Source organism: Haemaphysalis longicornis, unplaced genomic scaffold (assembly GCF_048455015.1).
Source record: "Haemaphysalis longicornis isolate Haplotype H1 unplaced genomic scaffold, Haemaphysalis longicornis Haplotype H1 scaffold_12, whole genome shotgun sequence".
Lineage (NCBI taxonomy): Eukaryota > Metazoa > Arthropoda > Arachnida > Ixodida > Ixodidae > Haemaphysalis > Haemaphysalis longicornis.
In genome coordinates this window covers 82,534,759-82,554,417 of record NW_027526225.1, presented here as the reverse complement: position 1 = coordinate 82,554,417, position 19,659 = coordinate 82,534,759, and the positions used below count along the sequence as shown (strand labels likewise).

The following is a 19,659-nucleotide window of genomic DNA, read 5'->3' as shown; positions in this document are numbered from 1 at the left end:
CACTCACACCAGAAACTCCCCGCACGCCCTCAGTTAGAAAGAAGGCGTCCTCATTGGGTAAGCCGGACACACGTGGGTCGCCTATTGCTGATATGGCCTCCCACACTCCCGAACGGCGCCTGTCTTCTCGGTTCCCACAGGCATCTTCCGTGAGGCAACAACGGCTGTCTTCCACGGCGGGCAGCACTGTGCCTGAGTGCAGGAAACATTTCCCAAGCGGCTCACTACTCGCTTTTTCGGGCAGTATAGGTGCCTACTATACTCCGACGTCAAGCTCAATCACGGAAACGTCTGTTGAGAAGCGCTCGCGAGATGTGCTCAAGGAGCGTCGATCTCGGGGAAGAAGCCGCGAAGGCTCCAGGAGCAGACTCACGACAGACCGCCCTCGCTACTCAACGTTCCAGCTCTGCTTGTCATTCTTCTTCGTTGCGGCCTTCTTTCTTGTCGTCGCTGTTCTCCTGGTGCTCATGAAGCGCAGAGACAGCCCCGTCGTGTGCCACTCAGCGGCCTGCTCTGAGCTCAACGACTTGCTAACTGCGAGCATCAACGCAACGGTAAAACCGTGCGACAATTTCTACCGACACGTCTGCGGTGGCTCGCCAACAGGCAGGCCGGCGTCGGTGTACTGGAAGCACCTGGACCGATTCGGCCGCGACCTCATTTCGGTCAACAACGAGGCTCTCATTCCTCAAAGTGGCCAGACGCCGGCTCAGAAGGCGGCGCTCTTTCTACGGACATGCCTGCTGGCCGTCAGGTTCGAGGTGAACAGCCAGGTGGCCATGTTCCGGGGCAAGTTCACGTCATTGGGCGTCTCGTGGCCCCACGTCTCCAACGTGCCGAACGTCTTGGCAACCGCAACCAAGGTCTACGCTACGTTCGGGATCGCCCCCTTACTCGAGGTGGCGAGAAGTCGAGTCGGTGACGGGGACAAACCATACCTCAGTGTCGGGCCCGGTGGGGTTTTACCCGCGTGGAAAGACAAGAGGGATCGCCTGATTGAATCTGGTTCGTACGAACAGTTCTACAAGGAAACGGCGAAGCTCTACACTAGCAGCAGCGTCACGGCTGAAGGAATTGATTTCAAGCGGTTTCAGCTTTTAGGGGGCTGTGTGCTTGAAAAGCTCGTTTACGCCGAAAGGAACCACGCAGCTGTGGCTGCTCTAAGTACTGTTAGACATCTACAGAATATCACGACAAATGTTGACCCCCAGGCGTGGCGGACTCTGGTAACCAGTGAGTTGGGACTTGAGGAGTCGACCCCGGTCAAGGTGCGCAACCGGGACTACCTGCTGCGCTTCAACGACGTGATTGGCCAGGTAGGGGAGGCGGATTTGCACTTCTACCTCGGCTGGTGCGTGGTGCAGGCCGCGGCGCGACTGATGAGCCGCTCCCTGTCAGACCTCTGGTACAACGAGACAAGGCCCGTGCTGGATGACAGGGCTGACCTCTCCTTCAGCTCTCCCAGCACGGCTGACTGTCTGCAGCTGACAGAGTTTGCCGTGGGCTGGGCGCTCTTCCACCCGCTGATGCGGACGCGAGCCGATACGCCCGTCCGGGACAGCATCACCACGATGGCCGGCAACATCGGCATGAACCTCGTCAAGCGTATCGAGGCTGCGCAGTGGCTCAACCAGAACTCTTCGAGCCCAGTCACCAAGCTTGACTTTGAAGAGGTACTTTACCACAGCTCTCGGTTCATGGATGAGAACACCTTGGACAAGCTGTTCGCCAATGTGAGCGACATGCACGACATGCTCTTCACCAACTGGGCGAACGCCGTGCGCTCCACATCGCAGATGCCGAAATCGGTTTGGGACCAGGTGAGTCTTCTGTGCGCTATTCTACTCTTTTGAATTCACAGATAGGCGCGCCTTCAGCCGGAACCATTGAGGACCACGCTCTACACCACTTACGTTACGGATAACAAGCATGACACAACGAAATTTTAAAGAACGAAAGAAGATTGGGTGGACATTCTGTGAGGCCTCTCACGACATGCAAAGCAACTTGGGATGTTCGTACACTTTGATTGCCTCAGGTTCTCTACGAACCCCGTGTGTGTGTCGGGTCTAGGGTGTCCCTTCTATTGAGAATTTTAGAACGCATAAGGTTAGTGTCATCTCGTCTGGCAAATCAGCTCATCAGGCCCAAATTCCACCTGTTAGAAGTTCTCTTACTGAAATTGGTGGTACCCGTTGAGGAATCGCCCAATATGAGAAAGCCGAGGTGAGGCGGTCGGGTGGCCATAATATCAACGTCGCTCACGAAATATGACCAAGCCGAATAATGTAGCTCACAAAATGAATGTAAAGGAGGCATGTTAAAAAGTACAGCTTCTCATGCGTTTTTGTCTTTTACAGCATGCAAGAGCCGTGATCCCCAATAACCTACACTTTTCCAGCATATAGGTGCCTACCGTCACATCGCGTATGATTTTCATTGCAGAATCACACCTTCCCTTATAGCCCATCATATTACGTACCATAACACAACAGACGAAATTAAAACGTCACGCGAGCAACAGCCCAGCCTTCAAGACCACGTTTCGCTGCAAGGCCGGCACGCCCATGAATCCCAAGAAGAAATGCGTCATGCGGGATTCCCATCCGCATTCAAAACCATTCGCAGGTTTCGTCCACCTACCTAACCAATGTCAGGACCAAGCCTTACTTCGCCGCTTTCGACGCCCGAAGCCAGTCCATACGAGTGCCCCCTTACCTCTTGACCATGCCCGTCTTTGATAAGGACCTCACGGACGGCGCCAAGTACGGCTTGCTGGGAACGCTTATCGGAGCCGCGTCTATCCGCCTTCTCTTGGCCAGGCTATCGCGCAACGATTCCAGAGCTTCAGAGCTCGCCGAAGCGAGGAAGAGAATGGATTGCTACGCGGGGTCCCAGACCAACGCAGTTCAACGGGAGCGCCTCCACATGGCCGCGTCGGTGCCCGTCGTGTGGGAGGCATTTCTGACGGCCAAACTCTTCGGCAGGGGTGACCGCCGGGGCCTGAGGGACTTCCCGAGCGAGAAGCTGTTCTTCGTCACCATGTGCTACCTGCTCTGCGACGACCGATATTTGCCCGAAGGTGCAGAGCTTACGTGCAACACGGCGGCGAGCAACAGCCCAGCCTTCAAGACCACGTTTCGCTGCAAGGCCGGCACGCCCATGAATCCCAAGAAGAAATGCCTCATGTTTTGAAAAGTTTGATCTGCTGGTGACGTTTCGCAGCGTAATGGCCCGAGGTCGCGATACTTCACGCTTTCGCCGTTTGTTAACTTATTTCAGAAATGATGCAATATGATCGGCCTTTCGGTGGATAATCGGTCTAAACAGTCGTCTTTCTGTCTTCAGGGTCCGTGCAATATAATTCCGTCATAATTAGCGCTTTCAGGATGCCTTATTTCGCGAACGAGGCCCACAATAGTAGCAACACTGAAAACGTTCCTGAAATTCTCGGAGAAACTTGGACCGGAGCAGTCTGGACGACGAGTTTCAGTCGTCTGTATGCCAAGCATCGTTTGAGAACAGCTTGGCACCCTTTCATCGTCTAGGAGAGTTCCCGGTAACTCCGCCATGTGCCGCGGTGCTCGGACGCGAGACGTGATTGCATTATCAGAATTTGGGTTCGGCTGGTATCAGGGTCGGGTGTTTCATGTTGGGTGTGGTGTCTGCCTGCTGAAAGCTGTCGCCTACAAGGTACGGGTTCTTTGCATTAGAGCCACTAGATAAACTCTCCAGTTTGCATCGATAACGGGGACAGTCGTAGTATGACTGGCGTAGCGGGCACTCGGCCTGCGCGAACCGCGTGAACGCCTATGCAGCCTGCTTGCGCGGGGGTGCAACGCAGCCAGCATTGTCTGTCCTGCCTGCAATAGTTGAAGGCTTTCAACGCCGGAGCTGTTGTAGCTCGAGCCTTTTCGTCAGTCTGCTGAAGGTTGTGCGTCATGCAGGGGCAATAGCAGGTTCCCAGACCCGCCGCCGGCCTCGAAGAAACCGGTTCCCAGAACCACCTACAGAGGGCGCAGTGGTCTCGCAGGGGCGGGTTTCTCACCTTCCCACTGGAGGAGGGGAAGGGAGGGAGGCTCTACCTATACTTGAAAAGCGTGGACACGCAGTGGTTAAGGAAGACTAACGTTGAAATACAGAAAGAACACTGGAGAATCTAAAACAGCCAAGGTAACCAAAAAAAAAAAAAAGGCAAGGCAGACGGAAACGAATAAATGGAGAGAAAAAATGGAAGCTAAAACGTCGTTAGAGATGTACAGGGCCAAGAAATTGAACATCAGAAAGGAAAATTTCTACGATAATTCCCAGGGCAGTGCTTTGCTTTTTGAGGCTAGAGCAGGTTAACCTGCTCTTCCCCACACTTCCCCACAAAGCGCTTAGTTCGGAAGCAATTACTCCCGAACTAAGAGCTTTGTGGGGAAGTGTGCAGAAAATGATGGGGCATGCGTGGTCTGTGGAAAAGAAACAAACTATGCGACACAGTGTTAGAATGTGAAGGTATCCATCCAAATCTATATGAGGGAAATATTCGGCTTCCACAAGCCCTAGGATTTAAGGGTAGCACAGAGGAAGTTACCTTAAAGGCTGTCAAGGCGACAAAAAGATTAGAATGCTGGTGGACCAAAAGCAGGGAGGGTAATATTGTGTAGGACAGTTACCACCTGTACCAGAAAAAAAGTATTTTGTGCCTGCCCTAAGCAGCGCCAGTATTAAACCAAGAGCGTAAAACATGGGTATATTAGTCCTTTTTGGCGAAGACGATATGTCATCACCCCGCTACAAAGGGGAAACCAATAGCAATCATCATCACCGCCGCTTACGTTCAGCCGCTGATTCTTTTAGTGAACCGTAGGATTTGCGCGCCTGTTGTCGTTCGAGCAGACACAAGAGAACCTCAGCTCCGCTGTTCCGGGAGCCGGCACATTGCCCACGTGCGGGGCCCTGACACCTGCGGAATTCCCACCTGAACGTCTTCCAGGCCCACCAGAACCACATTTTCGGCAGCCCGGACATGGGCCGCTTTAAATAAAGTTTGATCTCTCTCTCTCTTTCACACTGGGTGGAACTGGGTTTGGATTTTTTTCGACGGAAAAACTTAAAGGAGAAGGGGGGTGCGTGCCTGACTGCTTTTTTTAGTTCGCCGTGGCTGCCGCAAGGAGGACCGGTTAGTGGCGCGGGTAAATATACCAGTGCTGCCAACTCAAGGGAAATTTCCCTATATCTAGGCCCCCCGATTTGTGTCGATCGTCTTCATGGAAAAAGGGAAATTTGTCAACATTTGGGGAATTTTTTGCTACGTGGTCTTATGCCTTCAATCGTGTAATGGTGCCTTCGATTAATCTTAGTAGTTATTATCTTTATATACATATGCATTTGAGTTTCAGTAAAGCGCACATACCTATCTATTTCACATAATTCCAAAGTTCTGAAAAACACCCTTTCTGTTTCTGTTAATATCCTGTATCACATTTTCAGACAATCATTAGCAACAGGCCAGCTTCCCATTGACTGGAAGATTGGTAAGGTAGTCCCCGTGTTTAAAGCCGGCGATAAACATTCACCCGAAAGTTATCGCCCCATCTCTCTAACGTGCATCTGCTGCAAACTTCTGGAACATTTAATCGCTTCTCATGTTTTCCGGCACTTAGAATCTAACCACTTCTTTTTTGTCAACCAACACGTATTTAGAAAAGGTTTTTCGTGCGAAACACAGCTGCTGGAATTTACGTCAGAACTACATTGCAACATGAACAATAACCTTCAGACTGACTGCATTTTTCTCGATTTTTCAAAAGCATTTGATCGTGTACCCCACTGTCGTCTGATTTCTAAATTATCTCCACTTCGATTAGACTCGCTCACTTTATCTTGGCTTCGAAACTTTCTTTCGCTCCGCCAGCAGTTCCCGGTAATAAACAATATCCAATCCCCTCTTTCCCACGTAACCTCAGGTGTACCGCAGGGGTGCGTCCTCGGCCCCCTACTATTCTTAATTTATATTAACGATTTGCGAATCAGCACCTCATCTCGCATGCGAATTTTCGCCGATGATTGCATTATATATCGCTCAATAACCTGTGCTGACGACCACCTAACACTGCAAAATGACCTCAACAAGATTAATGACTGGTGCAAAAAATGGCTGATGTCGCTAAACAAGCAGAAGTGCAAAATTATGTCTTTCACACGCAAGCAAAATATTTCCAGTTGTTCGTACATCATTGATGATTACCCTCTGTCGCACGCATCCTCCTACAAGTACCTAGGTATTCATTTCACACCAAATCTTTCTTGGTCACACCATATCACCACCATTTGTGCAAAAGCTTCAAAATCATTGGGATACTTACGCCGAAACTTGCATAGCTGCCCATCCCATGTTCGTAAACTAGCTTATCAGACCTTCGTTCGCCCACAACTTGAATTCGCCGCATCCATCTGGTCCCCTTACCAAAATTACTTAATCAACATGCTTGAAGCGATTCAAAATAGGGCAGCCCGTTTTATCTCGAGAAATTACGACGACCATAGCAGCATAACGGAAATTAAGCTCTGCCTTCAATTGCTGAGTACTCGGCGGGATATTTCTCTTCTATGCCTCTTCCATAAGTATGTTTACAGTAATAAACCATTCCCATTTCAACTCGATATACCTTCCGTTACATCTCGCAGGTTGCATAATAACTTAAGTTTCACGCGATTATATGGGTCAACCGACGCCTTTAACTCATCGGCTCTTCCTCACGCCATTCGCTTGTGGAATGATCTCTCGAATGACATCGCATATCAATCAGACCCCGAAAAATTCAGACAACTTCTCCACTCTTTCTTTCAGTGATAAAAACTTCGACTGGTTCTTTTTACAAGTATCTGTGCCACCTCCTGTATCGCTCCAGTGTAATTATATCCATTCGTTTTTACTCCGGTTCCTCCCGCTTACAGATTAAGGCCTTGTGTTCGGTAAAACAGCATCGCGCTCTTCTTTTCTTTCTTTCATATTTTCTTACCGCTTAACACTTTGTGACCGCTGCATTTTTGTAGTTTATAATGTCCTTATACACACAAGTAAAACTCTGTTATCGCCCTTTATTATCCTGTGTTTTCGAAACAAGAACAAGTTGCTTTCTGCGCTTTGTTATAGAATATTTTTAACTACGTGTGTAGTAGGTGTTTTTTACTAAGTTGTATTGCGCATATTTGCATTCCTTCCCACCTGCAATGTTCCCATGTATGTGTCACTTCAAATTACTTTTTTTGTACATTCTCTTCTTTTTCTCTTTAGTGACATATATCCTGTTATTTGCTGTTCCGTTCTTTCAAAGTTCATTCCAAGTTTGATGTTCCCTTACAGTTCTGTCGACACTCACCCTTTGTTACCCCCCTTACACAATGCCCTGCAACAAGGGCCTGTAAGGTATTTTTAAATAAAAAATAAAAACGTGCATCCAGCTAAGTCGCTCCTTCGTTTGACATTGTTGGTGTAAATTTGAAAAGAACACGACTGATGAGTTTTATGAACTTGCTCACTCGAATATATAATGTACTGCGCATCGTCTGTGCTTGTTTCTATTATGTGCACTCTTTCGTAGTAAAGATTTTTGTCTCAAGTGTTGTGTAGTGCAAGATTTCCCGTTTTTGTGACAAATACACACATAAAAAACCTTGCATCCGTGTGTACTTGACAATCGTATGGGGCACTGTGCGGCAATATTGGGATCGCGTTTCGCCGTCGCTCGCGCGGTCTCATGCGGATTCCTGCCGCATCGTTCGTCGCGTTGCTCACAGAAATCGCTCCGTGGGGTTTATTTCTAAACACAGTATCTGATAGCGTCCTCGATAAACACACGCCGGGGTTGCCCCCCAAACCGGCGCGGTGCACGATGGAGCGCACCGGCACGGGGGGTTGATCGAGGACAAACTGAGCGGTTCTACCCTAGCGCCATCTCTTAATCCAATAACACTCCGAACATACGCTGTTGCTTTTCAAGTCATCCAGACAGCAAAGCAAAGCCACTGTTAAACGGGCGACAGCCCCATGTTGGCCTGCTATGACCGTCGTTCTCAGCCGTGAGTGTGCCGGCACCGAGCCCGAAACGGCATGGGAGGGTACGGTGCACTGTATGTTGATGGCCGTGTCGTAATGTCAATTTTCACTTGCAGCCAAAGTGGCCCACGTCCTTATTCAATGCCCGCCTTTTGGGTCTCACTTTTATTATGACGCGTGTCATACTGTCAAGCCATTCGCTCTTGCAGCTAAAACGTCACCCAAGCACCTATGTGTCTGGCTTTTCCGCATAGCTGGCGTGTTTGGCAAAAAGCCAACGGTAAAACCTGTCCTACGTTGAAATTGAAGAAATTAAACGTACAAGTCAGGCAGCGAAACCACCTATTTCCATTATCAGCGAGGCTTGACAAAAAAGTAGAAATTAATGTCGGAGGAGGCAGCGTTACAGGGATGAGGGAGGATTTTCGGGGAAGGCTTCGCGGCCCCTGATATGCCCTCGCGAACTTCCGCCCTGGGTTCCGTGGACGCCCATTTGAGAATTACCGCGCTATGCCATAACTGTAGTCCTCGCAAGTTTTATTAAGCTAATTAACTGAGATGTAGACACTCATATGAAACTGAATGAGATGAATAGCCGAGACGTCATCCGCAAAATGCACAGACCAACGCCGTGCTGCGCCGGTCTCGTTATGGTATACCAAAGTCGTCAGGAAACTACAGAACTTCTGCCTGTACTAAGGGAATGGTACGTTCTGCAGACTGGATTTTTTCTTTCCTTACCTTCCGACAAACTGTAGCATTCTTCCCTCCGTGTGTACGTTCCAGACCATGGGATCAAAAAAATCAAAAACTGAAACTAGCATTAACACACCGCACAGCACTCTCGTCTTCTGTGAATAAAATGTGAAATAAAAGGTGAAATTCTACGGGCAAATGACTTAACTGATTTGGAGCAGTTTATAACTATATTAGTTAATACTTAAACATAGTTATGGAAACAATATGAGGTCCCTCCGATTTGGTGCACTCGCTGAACACCAGTCAGGCAGTTCAGCACTCGCCTTCTCGATTTTCGAGTGCAGGTTGAGTTTCACGTCTTTCCCTGCACTCCCAAGAAGGGACGCGCAGAAGCAGACGAATAAAGTGCACTGCCAGTTCTTCACTCGCCGCACCTGCGCTGTACAGAAAGTCGCACTCGCGGAGAAACGAAACTCAATGAGTGCAAGTCATGGAGGGGTGAAAAGCCAACCGAATCCAACGCAAGCCGACAGCTTCAATCCCCGTTGCCACGGGAACGACGGTCGCAGTAGCGGAGAAGGATCAACGTCGACGTGCTGCAGAGCCGTCATCGCAAAAGAGAAAACAAAAACAAAAAAACAAAAGCTATAAATCTACCGCCAGCAGAACCAGTATTGCCAGTAGCTTTGCCGTCATGATTTGCAGTGGCCCGTCCGGTCCGTGATCCTTGCCCAAACCTGGACGTCCACCATGCCCACGACGACGTGAAGGTGCGTCCGCGCGTGCACTTCACGCCCAAAACTACACTGTAGTCCCGTGCAGATCTGTACGTGACGTCATGATCCATCTGCACTTGTCTTCTGTTTTCGCCGCCCGTACACTACGATCTCGGTGAAAGTGATCAGCGAACTCAGACTTCCGATCTCTGTTTCTCTTGGCACTCGCATCAGATATGCTTCCGTACGCTCCGCATGACGATCGTCCGGATTGTTAGTCATCGCTACAGGTCTCCCGCTTTATTTAGTATTAGCCCTCTCCAGTTGTGTAAATCAGCGTGAAATTAAGCACCGTGATTGTGAACCTCAGATCGAAACTAAACGCTTCGTTTGGTTAGTAGCTGTACGATCGAGGTTGACATTTCCACCAGGGAAACAAGCTTGTACGCCAGCGCCAGCGGAGCGCCACTAACTGCTCCAACAACAGTCCCCCGGGTAGCAGTTATCTTGATAGACAAGGAGGAATGAAGATGTTCGATCTAGATGGTGTTTTATAATTGGGTAGGATTGCGTCGCCTGTCCCATTTGCATCGGCACCCTCCAAGTGCACGTTTTGATGCCCATTGCGGTAACTGCACCAACGACCATCCTGTGTCCACCTCTTTATCGTTAATCGTCGCGAAGTGAATTATGTGCCGAGTGGTTGAGCAAGGTGAATGAATGAAACCACGTTTATTCCACATTATAATGTGCCGAGGGCACTGCGGTGGAAAGGACTACGGTGTTATAGAAGAGGGAAAGGGTTGGGCTGCCTCTGTTTTTTTAACGGAAGAAGCAAATGAGGAAGATAGTCTCCCAGAAGCGTTGGTTACAATGGAGGATGCTTCACGTTCTTACGGGGGTCGGCAACGCAAATGTAAATGTAAAGACCAAAGTGCAAGAAGACAAAATGAGCTGATTATCCGCTTTCAATGCCAGTCAGATTGTTTCAGTTTCTTGCCCGCTTGGCCTGTTGTGTTGTAAATAATTTCTTAGCTGGCTCTCTGCCGCATTACACCAATTCACGTAACAAGCTTCCTTTGGCCTTTTTTCTCTCTAAGGCCCTTTTCGTTCCTTCTGTGTTTTTTTTTTAATAGAGAAAGCGTGGTCACAAATGTTGACAAGAATTTCTCAATTCTGTAAACGTTTTTTTTTCTCTCTCTCTCTGGTAGTACATGCTTGCTGATTTTATCACCACGTGAAGAGTGCAACGTGCCACTTGCTGCAGCTGATGGAATTGATAGATAACGCTTGATTTCAATTCGTATTTCTTAAAATGAACCTTCTTTCATGTTTCACGTGAATTACAAGCTGCAAAATGTATCCTGCTCTTCGACTATGAATTGTGTGCGAAATTTCGACCACTCGTGGAAGAAAATGCGTTTACCCACGCATATGCAGTAGCTGACCGATTTGTCGGACCCGGAGGGGAACGAAAAATAGTGCAAATAAAAGAGCGGTGGGAAAAATACGTAATTACTCTTTGGGACAACTGGCGGTTCCTCGGGAAAGTCCGGAATATTCAGCAAGTCCAATTTTTTGGAGTCCGTAAGAAACGACGCTTGGCTGCTGTATTTGTTTACGTTTTCTTCTTTTCTCTCTTTTGATTTCAGGTACTCATTCCACGGCCCTGTAGCTGTCTCCCCTTCAGAGCTTCAATGAATTTGTGACATCTGAAGAATCAACAAAATGGGAAAAACTGGAGATATGGTGAGGTGTTCTTGTGCCTGCAATGTGGATTGAAGGCGGGCCAGTCGGTACATAACTGAGTTACGAACAGCGTGGGAGACAAGACGACAAAAACGGCACGCCGCGTTGTTCAGTGCCGTGTCTGCGTGCCCTTCTTGTTGTCTTGTTTCGCACAGTGTTTGTAACTCCGTTCTTGTGCCTGGCCTTACAGAGGTCTGACCCATGTCTTTTTCTCTCCCAGGCAAGGTCAGCAAAATCGGAATCGGTGAAGGTTGTCGTCAGGTGCCGACCAATGAGCGAACAAGAGGTGGCCGGTGGTCATGAACGGTAACCTCGAGCCCAGCCTGCCTTTTTCTTCTTTCCTTGTCCGTTGCTTTCCCCTCCCTTTGGTGCGGTTTTGAAGAGCCATTTGTAGGCATTAATACTGCTTTGTTGTAAAGTGAAGTTTAGTGCAAAGATTGGTTGCGGTAAAGAGCAAAGTTTTTACCTTACAAGGAACTAGGATTTTCAATCAAGTCGTCATGTTGTCTCGCACACTTGACAAGTTTCTTATTTTGTATTTTTTGCTTTGAAAAATTTTTTCAAAGTTTTTTCAAAAAGTAAAGTTCTCAAAAAATTTCGTCGATAGAATTTATTGGTTTGTCCTTGTTCCAAATGTTTTGAGTTGAATTTGGCAGGCAATTTGGGGCATGTAAACTTAGCCTTGCTGAAAATCTGCAAGTTCCTTATAATCTTAGTTGGTACTAAAGCTGTTTGTTCAAAGAAATCTTTAAAATGTGCAGAATATAAAATCAGCATGTTCCAAAAAGTTTTATCCGTAGGTATGTCATTGAAAGCTGAGCGAAATACAAATACGTGAGGTAAGATACAGTCCTATAACTGTGCTTTTGCTTGCAGAATTGTCGACCTGTATCCGGACACCGGCATCGTGACGATACGAAATCCGAAAGCAGGAGACGTTGATTCTTTGAAGCAATACACTTTTGATGCCGTCTATGATTGCAAGTAAGTTCAGTGCGTGAAAGCATTTTTACATTGACTGCATGAAAAATTAATGCATTTAAGCAGTTCTCCAGAGATACCAAAAGAAACTCCAGATCATTGACGGCAATGTTCTAACAAATATTTGATGTTTCACTATTACGATATAAATGTGACTAACGTACTTTAAAAAAAGAAAAAAGAAGGTGATCCTCAATTTTAAGTTGCTCCAATCGTTGCTGTGCTGGCTGCTGCTACTAAAAAAGTATAATCTCGGCAGGCGCAACAGCAGTGTTGCCAAACAGCTAAACTTTTGGCTTGGAAATTTTGCTTTATTTCACTTTATTTTGCCCTAACAACTTCTAGGAACCTTTGTTCTCTCGCAAACAGGCATTGCAGTGAAAAAAAAAAGAAGTGAACATTTAACGAGTGTTCAAAATAATGAGAGAGTGTAGCAATTTGGCATCACCTCAATTCTGACGAGAAGAACGAATGAGGAACTTTTGCAATTCCATTGTTGTTTATGAAACGGTACTTCGAGCTAAGTCACTTCAGGAGTCCTTGCTCTGGATGTCTCTGTTGTACTAGTAGAACAGAGACATCGGCTCGATTGCTGTCTCCTTTTAGTTGCCGAAGCGACTCTCTGACCTCTGGGTTTTATCGGAGCTTGAGCACCGTAACTGCCATCACAGCCGATTACAAGCAACATCTCCTGATTTCAGAGGGGTGTGGCATCCCAAGTTTGCTTTGTACGAATCACGAGACAAATGCAGACGTGGCTACGTGATTTCAACTCAAATCGTTTCTGTGTGGGTGACAGAGTTGGACATACAGTAGACAGTCCTTTCTGGGTAGCTCTAACAACTTCACTGGACAGTAGTTACTTCACCTCAAGGAAACAAGTTTGTGCGAAAAATAAGCTTGCCACCTTTTTAGGCAAGCAGTAAAGTGTTCCTTCCCTCTGCCCTTCCCACAGCTCGAAGCAGATGGATCTGTACGACGAAACATTCAGGCCCTTAGTCGACTCGGTGCTCATGGGATTCAACGGCACCATATTTGCCTACGGCCAGACGGGCACTGGCAAAACGTACACCATGGAAGGTAGTGTGCTCTGTTTCCTGTATTTCCTCCTTGTGTGATATGCGGGCTCGTTCTCATGCTGCACTATAGAAAAGTTAAGTTTTAACTTTTCTATAGCGCAGTTTTCTATAAGTTCTTGCAGTTTTTGCAGCTTCCTGTAAGTTTTCTAAGAAAACTAGGTACTCTTAATGAACTTGTGGTACAACTGATTTTTCTCCGGCATTTTACTCTAGATGGGAAGATTTTTTACTCGTAAATCAAAAGTGGCAAAGCCTTTGCGTTGTGCCAACACTAAAGAACACAAATGTGGGCACATACGATTCTGTCTGTTGTGGGAGCTCATTTCCTATTCCAAACATTTGGCTAGCCAGCTGTTAAGAGGATGTTACGGTAGGTGGGCTATGATTCTTAAAAGCGAGAAATGGCTGCCAGAAAGAGGTTGTACTGCTGTTGCTGTAAAGTTGTTCTCGTTCAGAGGATCATCATAGGGAACACTGTCGCCCCCACCCTCCCTCCCCGCTGCCCGTGCAGGCGTGTTCAACCAGCCCGAGTGCCGTGGCGTGATCCCCAACTCCTTCGAGCACATCTTCAGCCACATTGCCCGCTCCCATAACCAGCAGTACCTCGTCAGGGCCTCGTACCTCGAGATTTACCAGGTGAACAGCAGAGGGTGGCAAAAAGCAATTGAGCCGGCCGTTAGCCACTCAGTACGGTGGAACAGTTGTGGCTGTGCACCATTGCTTGAGTTATGGTTCAGCACAGAGAAAAAAATCTCTATCAGTGCTGACAGAAGAGCAGTCAGGAGATCATTATAGAGACGTAACCTCGAGCTGAACCCTTTCTTGTCGCACCCTTCATTCACGCTTTAAGTGCAAGTGGTTATTAGGCGCTCACAAAGATGCAGCCCAGCATAGACAGTGAAAAAGAAATTGTAGCAAACCATGAAAACACAATGTTGAATTGAGAGTCCACACTCGGTTTCGTCCTAAAAAAAATAAAAAATCCCGGGCCATCTCCACTAACGTGAAATCTGGGGAGGGGCAAAGCAGGCAGTGTATAAGTGTATTCTTGACGCCTTGGCGTTTTTGCCAACAGAGGTAAAAACCGTTGGGGGTAGAGGTATACAGCTTGGCTGTAAAAGTCTCTTGTCTTTGAGGCACGGAGCTCTCTAGCGCGAGGCGTAAACAAGTGTCTCGGTGTTTTTTTAGTACGCGTTACGTTCTAGCGCGAGGCATAAACGAGTTTTCCGGCGTTTTAGTACCATGACTACATTCGACAACGATTACGACGACGACGCGAGACGCCAACGGCCCCAGCCCCTAAGGGGTTTCGCCCCTAAAACCAGCAGAGTGTGCCTTGTCCAGAATGACGGCACAGGGTTACAAGCTGTGCATTCTGCCTCTCACTGCCTGCCTCATGTTCCCAGACTGGGACTTTATCCCAGTACAATGGCCATTCTCCTATTTCACTGAGGCTATTGTTAATTGAGCTGTGTAAGTCAGAAAAGTGCGCTGCACTGGTCATCTTTGCAGACGGCAACGCACCGAATTGCTTGAGGTGTGCATTCCCAGAATTAGTTGCAAAAATGGTTTCTTTACAGCTGAAAAGGGAGTGTGTACCGTTTATTGCACTACCCGTTGGCCTGACATCTGAAGATAAATTTTTGCGCACCTCAAAACAGCCAAAACATTCCTCTTAAAAATGCTGGCCTCTCGTTTACTGTTGCATCCAATGTTTTGTGTATAGGGTGCAGTTCTGAGATATCTGGGGAAAATGGGAAAAAAATCTGGATAAAATATCTGGGGAAATGTGTCGAGTGGGTCTAGGATATCTGGGAAAAACACTTCCTACTCATAAAAAACCAGCGTGGAGTAGGAACATGTTCTTTTTTTTTTTTTTTCCCCTGCAAGAAATGCAAAAAATGCAGCCAGATTTCTCCGCTGTCAAGGTTTCCGTTTCCCCCTAGCAGCTGGTTCTCGCTGATGCGTGCAGGAGGAGATCAGGGACCTGATTTCGAAAGACCAGACCAAGCGACTGGAGCTGAAGGAGAGACCGGACACTGGAATTTATGTTAAGGTGAGGAACACCGGCCGCACTCACACGGGGCATTTATAGTGCTCACAGTGCTGTGCTCTGCTTTGCAGGACTTGTCTTCATTCGTATGCAAGAGCATTAAGGAGATTGAGCACGTCATGACGGTTGGAAACCAGAATCGATCTGTAGGGTACGTGCTCTCGGGAATCGCCTCTTTGGTGCACGACTACAAAATCAGTGGTGTCCGGTGGAACAATCCTCCTAGGTTTTCGAGGAGGTTTGAATCACCTCCAGCTCATCTGGCGTTCATTTTTGGTCCCTCTAAAGTGTTGTGTTCACCGCATTCAGAGTTAGGCATACTAGCCCTATCATTTTCATTCTCGTTGCAGCAAAGGTGTGAGCTGGGCAAGTTAGTACAATTGCTTATTGCAGAGTGGTGGAAAAAAGTAGCAACAACAAAAAATTAAAGCCGTTCCACTCAATGTGAAGGCTGTCGGAAGTGCAGAGCAGTGTTTCCCCTAATGGGCTTTAGCGCGGTTATCCGCTCACTGCTACCACCCAATGCAATTCAAATTTCCCACCTTCGCAGTGCTCACGCGCCCCCTGCCTGAAACTGCGCCAGCGGGAGTTCTGTTCTTTTTGTGCTTGCTTTTCCTCCTGCACATGCCGGTGTTGCACTGCCACTTTTTTTCACTTACTATCGTAAAAACCAACCCAACGAGCGTTCCTAACTAAATGAATGGAGGTTGTGCCGGCCAATTACGTATATTTTGCCTCAAATGTACCTGCAGTTTTCTTTGCACTAAACAATGGGGAGATCTATGACAAGCGCCAGCGGTTCACAAGTTTCGAATGCTTATGACTATATAAACCGCTTAACTTTCGAAGCCTCTGGGTTACGCTGCGACGACAGCCGCTATGACGGAACGCCGTGGGGCCTTACTTTGGTCCAGCAAGCGAGCTACGATGATAAAGCGAGCCCTTAAAGTGCTCTGCACTTAAAAAACAGGATGGACGCAAGGGTAATTCAAGGAAAGGGGCACCAAATAGCATGCCTGACAAACTGTCCGTCTTTACACTGCTTCGTTCATAGTGTAGCTTCGACTCGATTGCAGTGTTCAGTTTCACGGCCTCGTTAACCTATCCTGCCCTTTCCTTGCAGGGCTACAAATATGAACTTGCACAGTTCAAGGTCACACGCTATATTCATCGTCACAGTGGAGCACAGCGATGTAAGTGGTCTAGCAGGAAACCGAGTGGTCTGTTCACATTCCTCTTCCTCTTATAATGCACCACTTCATAACACTTGTGTAAGCATCGTCACACTTGCATGACGGTTCTGTCACCATGTCGCACATGTTTATTATAGTCTTGTAGAAAAACTAAACAAAGATGTTCTGCAGCTCGGACCGGATGGCAAGCACCACATCCGTGTGGGGAAGCTCAACCTCGTCGACTTGGCTGGCAGCGAGCGGCAAGCCAAGACAGGGACATCTGTAAGCCTGTGCTTTGGCTTATCTATGCCCACCTTTGTCCTCTCACGTCGAAAGCATGCGTTGTCCAATTTGGTGCCATACAGGTTGGAATATAGGTCTCGATTTGTTCTTTAAAAATTTGCTGAAAAGTCATCTCTCGACCCAGGAGTGTAGTGCGGAGTGGGGGGGATCAGAACACCCCCTGAAATTTTCTGAGCATTGCATTCCCCCTCTGTTCCCCCTTATTTCGCCTTTTTTTTTTTTGTACATGCTGTTCACACCCCACATCGGCATATTATTATGTACAAAAAGCAAAAATAAAATTAGATAAGAAAGTGAAAATGAAATGATTGCGCACAAGTATTTTCCCTTTTTTCTTTTTTTTGCTGGCTGTGTATGACGCCCCCAAAAGATATTTCTGGCTACTGCCTGGCAGCATATAATGCCACTACCTTGACCAATGTACCGGTCACTGGCATAATGTTGGTTGTCATTTGGAAACCAGACAGCCCATCAATCCCATCTCAAATACAAAAGCACCATAGCCACTGCCATCAATTGGACGTGCCACAAGATGAACTCAGAAATAACGGGCGCAAGAAAACTGGCAGAAACTAGTGAAGGCGAACAAAAACTCTTGAGGCTAGGATGCCCGGGCAGTCGTATACACCCAGGAGCATCCCCCCGTTACAAAAGGGCAGCCGCTATCTTGTTTTATATTTTTTTTGTTACTGAAAGTGAACACGTGCATGCTATTTCTTCTTATGCAAAATCAGTACTGGCACTTTGTGCCAGTTCACCACTGCACTTAAAAGAAACATTACTGAGCATGCCAAAGCCATTGGCAAGATGCTTGCCCAGTGCCAGTTTGGTGGCGCTGAAGAAAGCGTCCGGTACTAGTGTAAACAGAGAGGTCAGCTTCCCAGCGTGCAGCACTCAGGAGACCCCGTTTTTTGGGTGCTGTGCTGTGCACCTTCATACAACAGAAGGGTTTTGCTCTTTGCTAAAGAACATCAATAAAATCGACAGTTGGGCTAGTTGGTGTTGATACATCGGTAAGTATCGCTTGAAACAGGATGAAAGCAGAGAAGGCACACACGATGGCGCTAACTCGCAACTGTTTTTATTATGCATAAACACAAATATATACTCGAAATGAACACTTGCCAAGGTCAACCCCTCGATAGTGCGGTTTGATAAACACAAGATTAACTTAGGTGTTTTGTAGGTTGCTTGTTGTATGTGAACATTGTAATCTTGTGTTTATCGAACTGCAATCCTGTAACCTTTGTTATTTTGTGTTTATTAAACCGCACTATCAAAGGGTTGACCTTGGCGCGTGTTCATTCTGAGTATAGATTTATATTTATGCGTAATAAGAACAGTTGCGAGTTGTGTGTGTCTTCTCTGCTTTCGTCCTGTTTCAAGCGCTACTTAACGATGTAAAGAACATCAGTTTGTGAAAAGCTTTCAGAACGGTACGACGAGACGCTGGCCAACTTTAATGCTTTGTGATCTAGCAACAACATCATTATACGCGAGTCCAGATTGGCAACGTGGACGAAATGCTGTTGCTTTTTAACATGTTGTCGTCCATAACGGCGTGCAAGCACAGGTTGAAAAAAGTAGAGATACTTTTAACTGGGCTGATGGCAGACAGCCGCCACCTTTGTTATCGGAAAAGGAAGACAATGGGTCTTTGCGGTTATTTTGAGGGGTGTGACCTCCACCCTGAAACTGCTAAATGAGCTGCTCAATGAACCCTTCTAAGATTACGTACGGGAGCAGTACAATGAATGGATGGCTGGAGACGACCCCAGTACTTCTGGTGACTGCCTGTGCAGACTGCCTGCTGTGACAGTCTGCGCATTCGATTCCCAACCGCGGCAGCCGCTTTTCTGATGGAGGCAAAAAGCAAAAACGCCCGTGTGTACGAGATTTCGTCACACGTTAAAGATCCCCAGGTGGTCAAAATTAATCCGGAGCCCTCCACTACCGCGCGCCTCATCGCCTGCGTTGCGCCGATGCGTTAAACCCTACAATCAATCAATCAATCAATCAACAGTCTGCCCATAGGTGTCCCATGCTTGATGCTTGCAGCCTGACAACACAGTCTTGTGAGCATTCAAGGAAAGCGGCATTAGTGAATAGCACTGAGTGCGACATGCTGTGTGAGATGAGCAGCCAGAAGCAGTCAGCATTGGACAAGTGTTCAGCTGGCTTGGACGAGTGGGGACCAAATATAAGTGTTGACCTCAACAGAACGATGTTGTGTGCTTTTTTTTTTATGTTTATAAGACATGAGGCACGGGTGTCGATCTGTATTCCAGCTTGACCCGTATTCCGACTTATGCAGAAGTTTCTGGTGAAGGTTTCAGTTTCACTCTACAGTTTTTTTAAAATTGCAAATCACCAACCACTGCAAACAGAGTGTAACGGTGTCATTGCGATGTCCGCACTGCCTTCAGGGTGACAGACAGAAGGAAGCCATCAAGATCAACCTCTCACTATCTGCACTGGGCAACGTCATATCAGCGCTGGTCGATGGCAAAAGCTCCCACGTTCCTTACAGGGACTCCAAACTTACACGGCTACTACAAGGTTAGTGGTGGACACTTGTTTTTCGTGAAGTTGTAGCTTGAAAAATGTTGTCGCAAAAACCGTCCTAACCCGTTGCGGATCCTTGCGACGCTGTGAGCAGTCCAGGCCTCCGCATTTTGTGATCCTTGATGTTCTCCATCACAGACTCCCTGGGGGGCAATGCAAAAACTATCATGGTTGCCAACATTGGCCCAGCGAGCTACAACTATGAGGAGACGCTGACCACGTTAAGGTAACTAACTGCCCCGCGACGTACCCTGTGGTGTCAGGCCCCTGAGTGTGTGTCTCTGTCTATGCA

The 19,659-nt window shown here is 47.5% G+C and overlaps 2 protein-coding genes across 5 annotated transcripts in view; both read left to right on the top strand.

Annotated features, from left to right (window-relative positions):
* Positions 1-467: 467 nt before the first annotated feature.
* LOC144161703 (endothelin-converting enzyme 1-like) lies at positions 468-4,083 on the top strand. The gene is made up of 2 exons (XM_077692324.1): positions 468-1,820; positions 2,629-4,083. The coding sequence occupies exons 1-2, from the start codon at positions 468-470 to the stop codon at positions 3,193-3,195; spliced, it is 1,920 nt and encodes a 639-aa protein (XP_077548450.1). The 3' UTR covers positions 3,196-4,083.
* A 5,212-nt stretch (positions 4,084-9,295) lies between these two features.
* Positions 9,296-19,659, top strand: part of Klp68d (kinesin-like protein 68D) — a 34,907-nt gene continuing 24,543 nt past the window's right edge. Inside the window, exons 1-12 of one of the 4 annotated variants that reach the window (XM_077693585.1) lie at positions 9,296-9,516; positions 11,115-11,211; positions 11,432-11,517; positions 12,088-12,195; positions 13,148-13,272; positions 13,783-13,907; positions 15,244-15,327; positions 15,396-15,475; positions 16,448-16,517; positions 16,689-16,781; positions 19,229-19,361; positions 19,506-19,593. In XM_077693585.1, coding sequence (XP_077549711.1) covers positions 11,191-11,211; positions 11,432-11,517; positions 12,088-12,195; positions 13,148-13,272; positions 13,783-13,907; positions 15,244-15,327; positions 15,396-15,475; positions 16,448-16,517; positions 16,689-16,781; positions 19,229-19,361; positions 19,506-19,593 — 1,013 coding nt within the window. In that variant the 5' untranslated portion in view covers positions 9,296-9,516; positions 11,115-11,190. Of the gene's footprint in view, positions 9,517-9,594; positions 9,753-9,821; positions 10,175-11,114; positions 11,212-11,431; positions 11,518-12,087; positions 12,196-13,147; positions 13,273-13,782; positions 13,908-15,243; positions 15,328-15,395; positions 15,476-16,447; positions 16,518-16,688; positions 16,782-19,228; positions 19,362-19,505; positions 19,594-19,659 lie in introns of those variants that run through there. The other 3 variants (XM_077693588.1, XM_077693586.1, XM_077693587.1) reach the window with 3 other exon arrangements.

What these genes read in the sequence shown, in the direction of transcription:
- LOC144161703 (XM_077692324.1), top strand. Translation starts at nt 468, where the DNA reads ATGAAGCGCAGAGACAGCCCCGTCGTGTGCCACTCAGCGGCCTGCTCT. An exon ending in CGAAATCGGTTTGGGACCAG is followed by an intron (nt 1,821 to 2,628) that starts GTGAGTCTTCTG and finishes AACCATTCGCAG; the next exon opens with GTTTCGTCCACCTACCTAAC.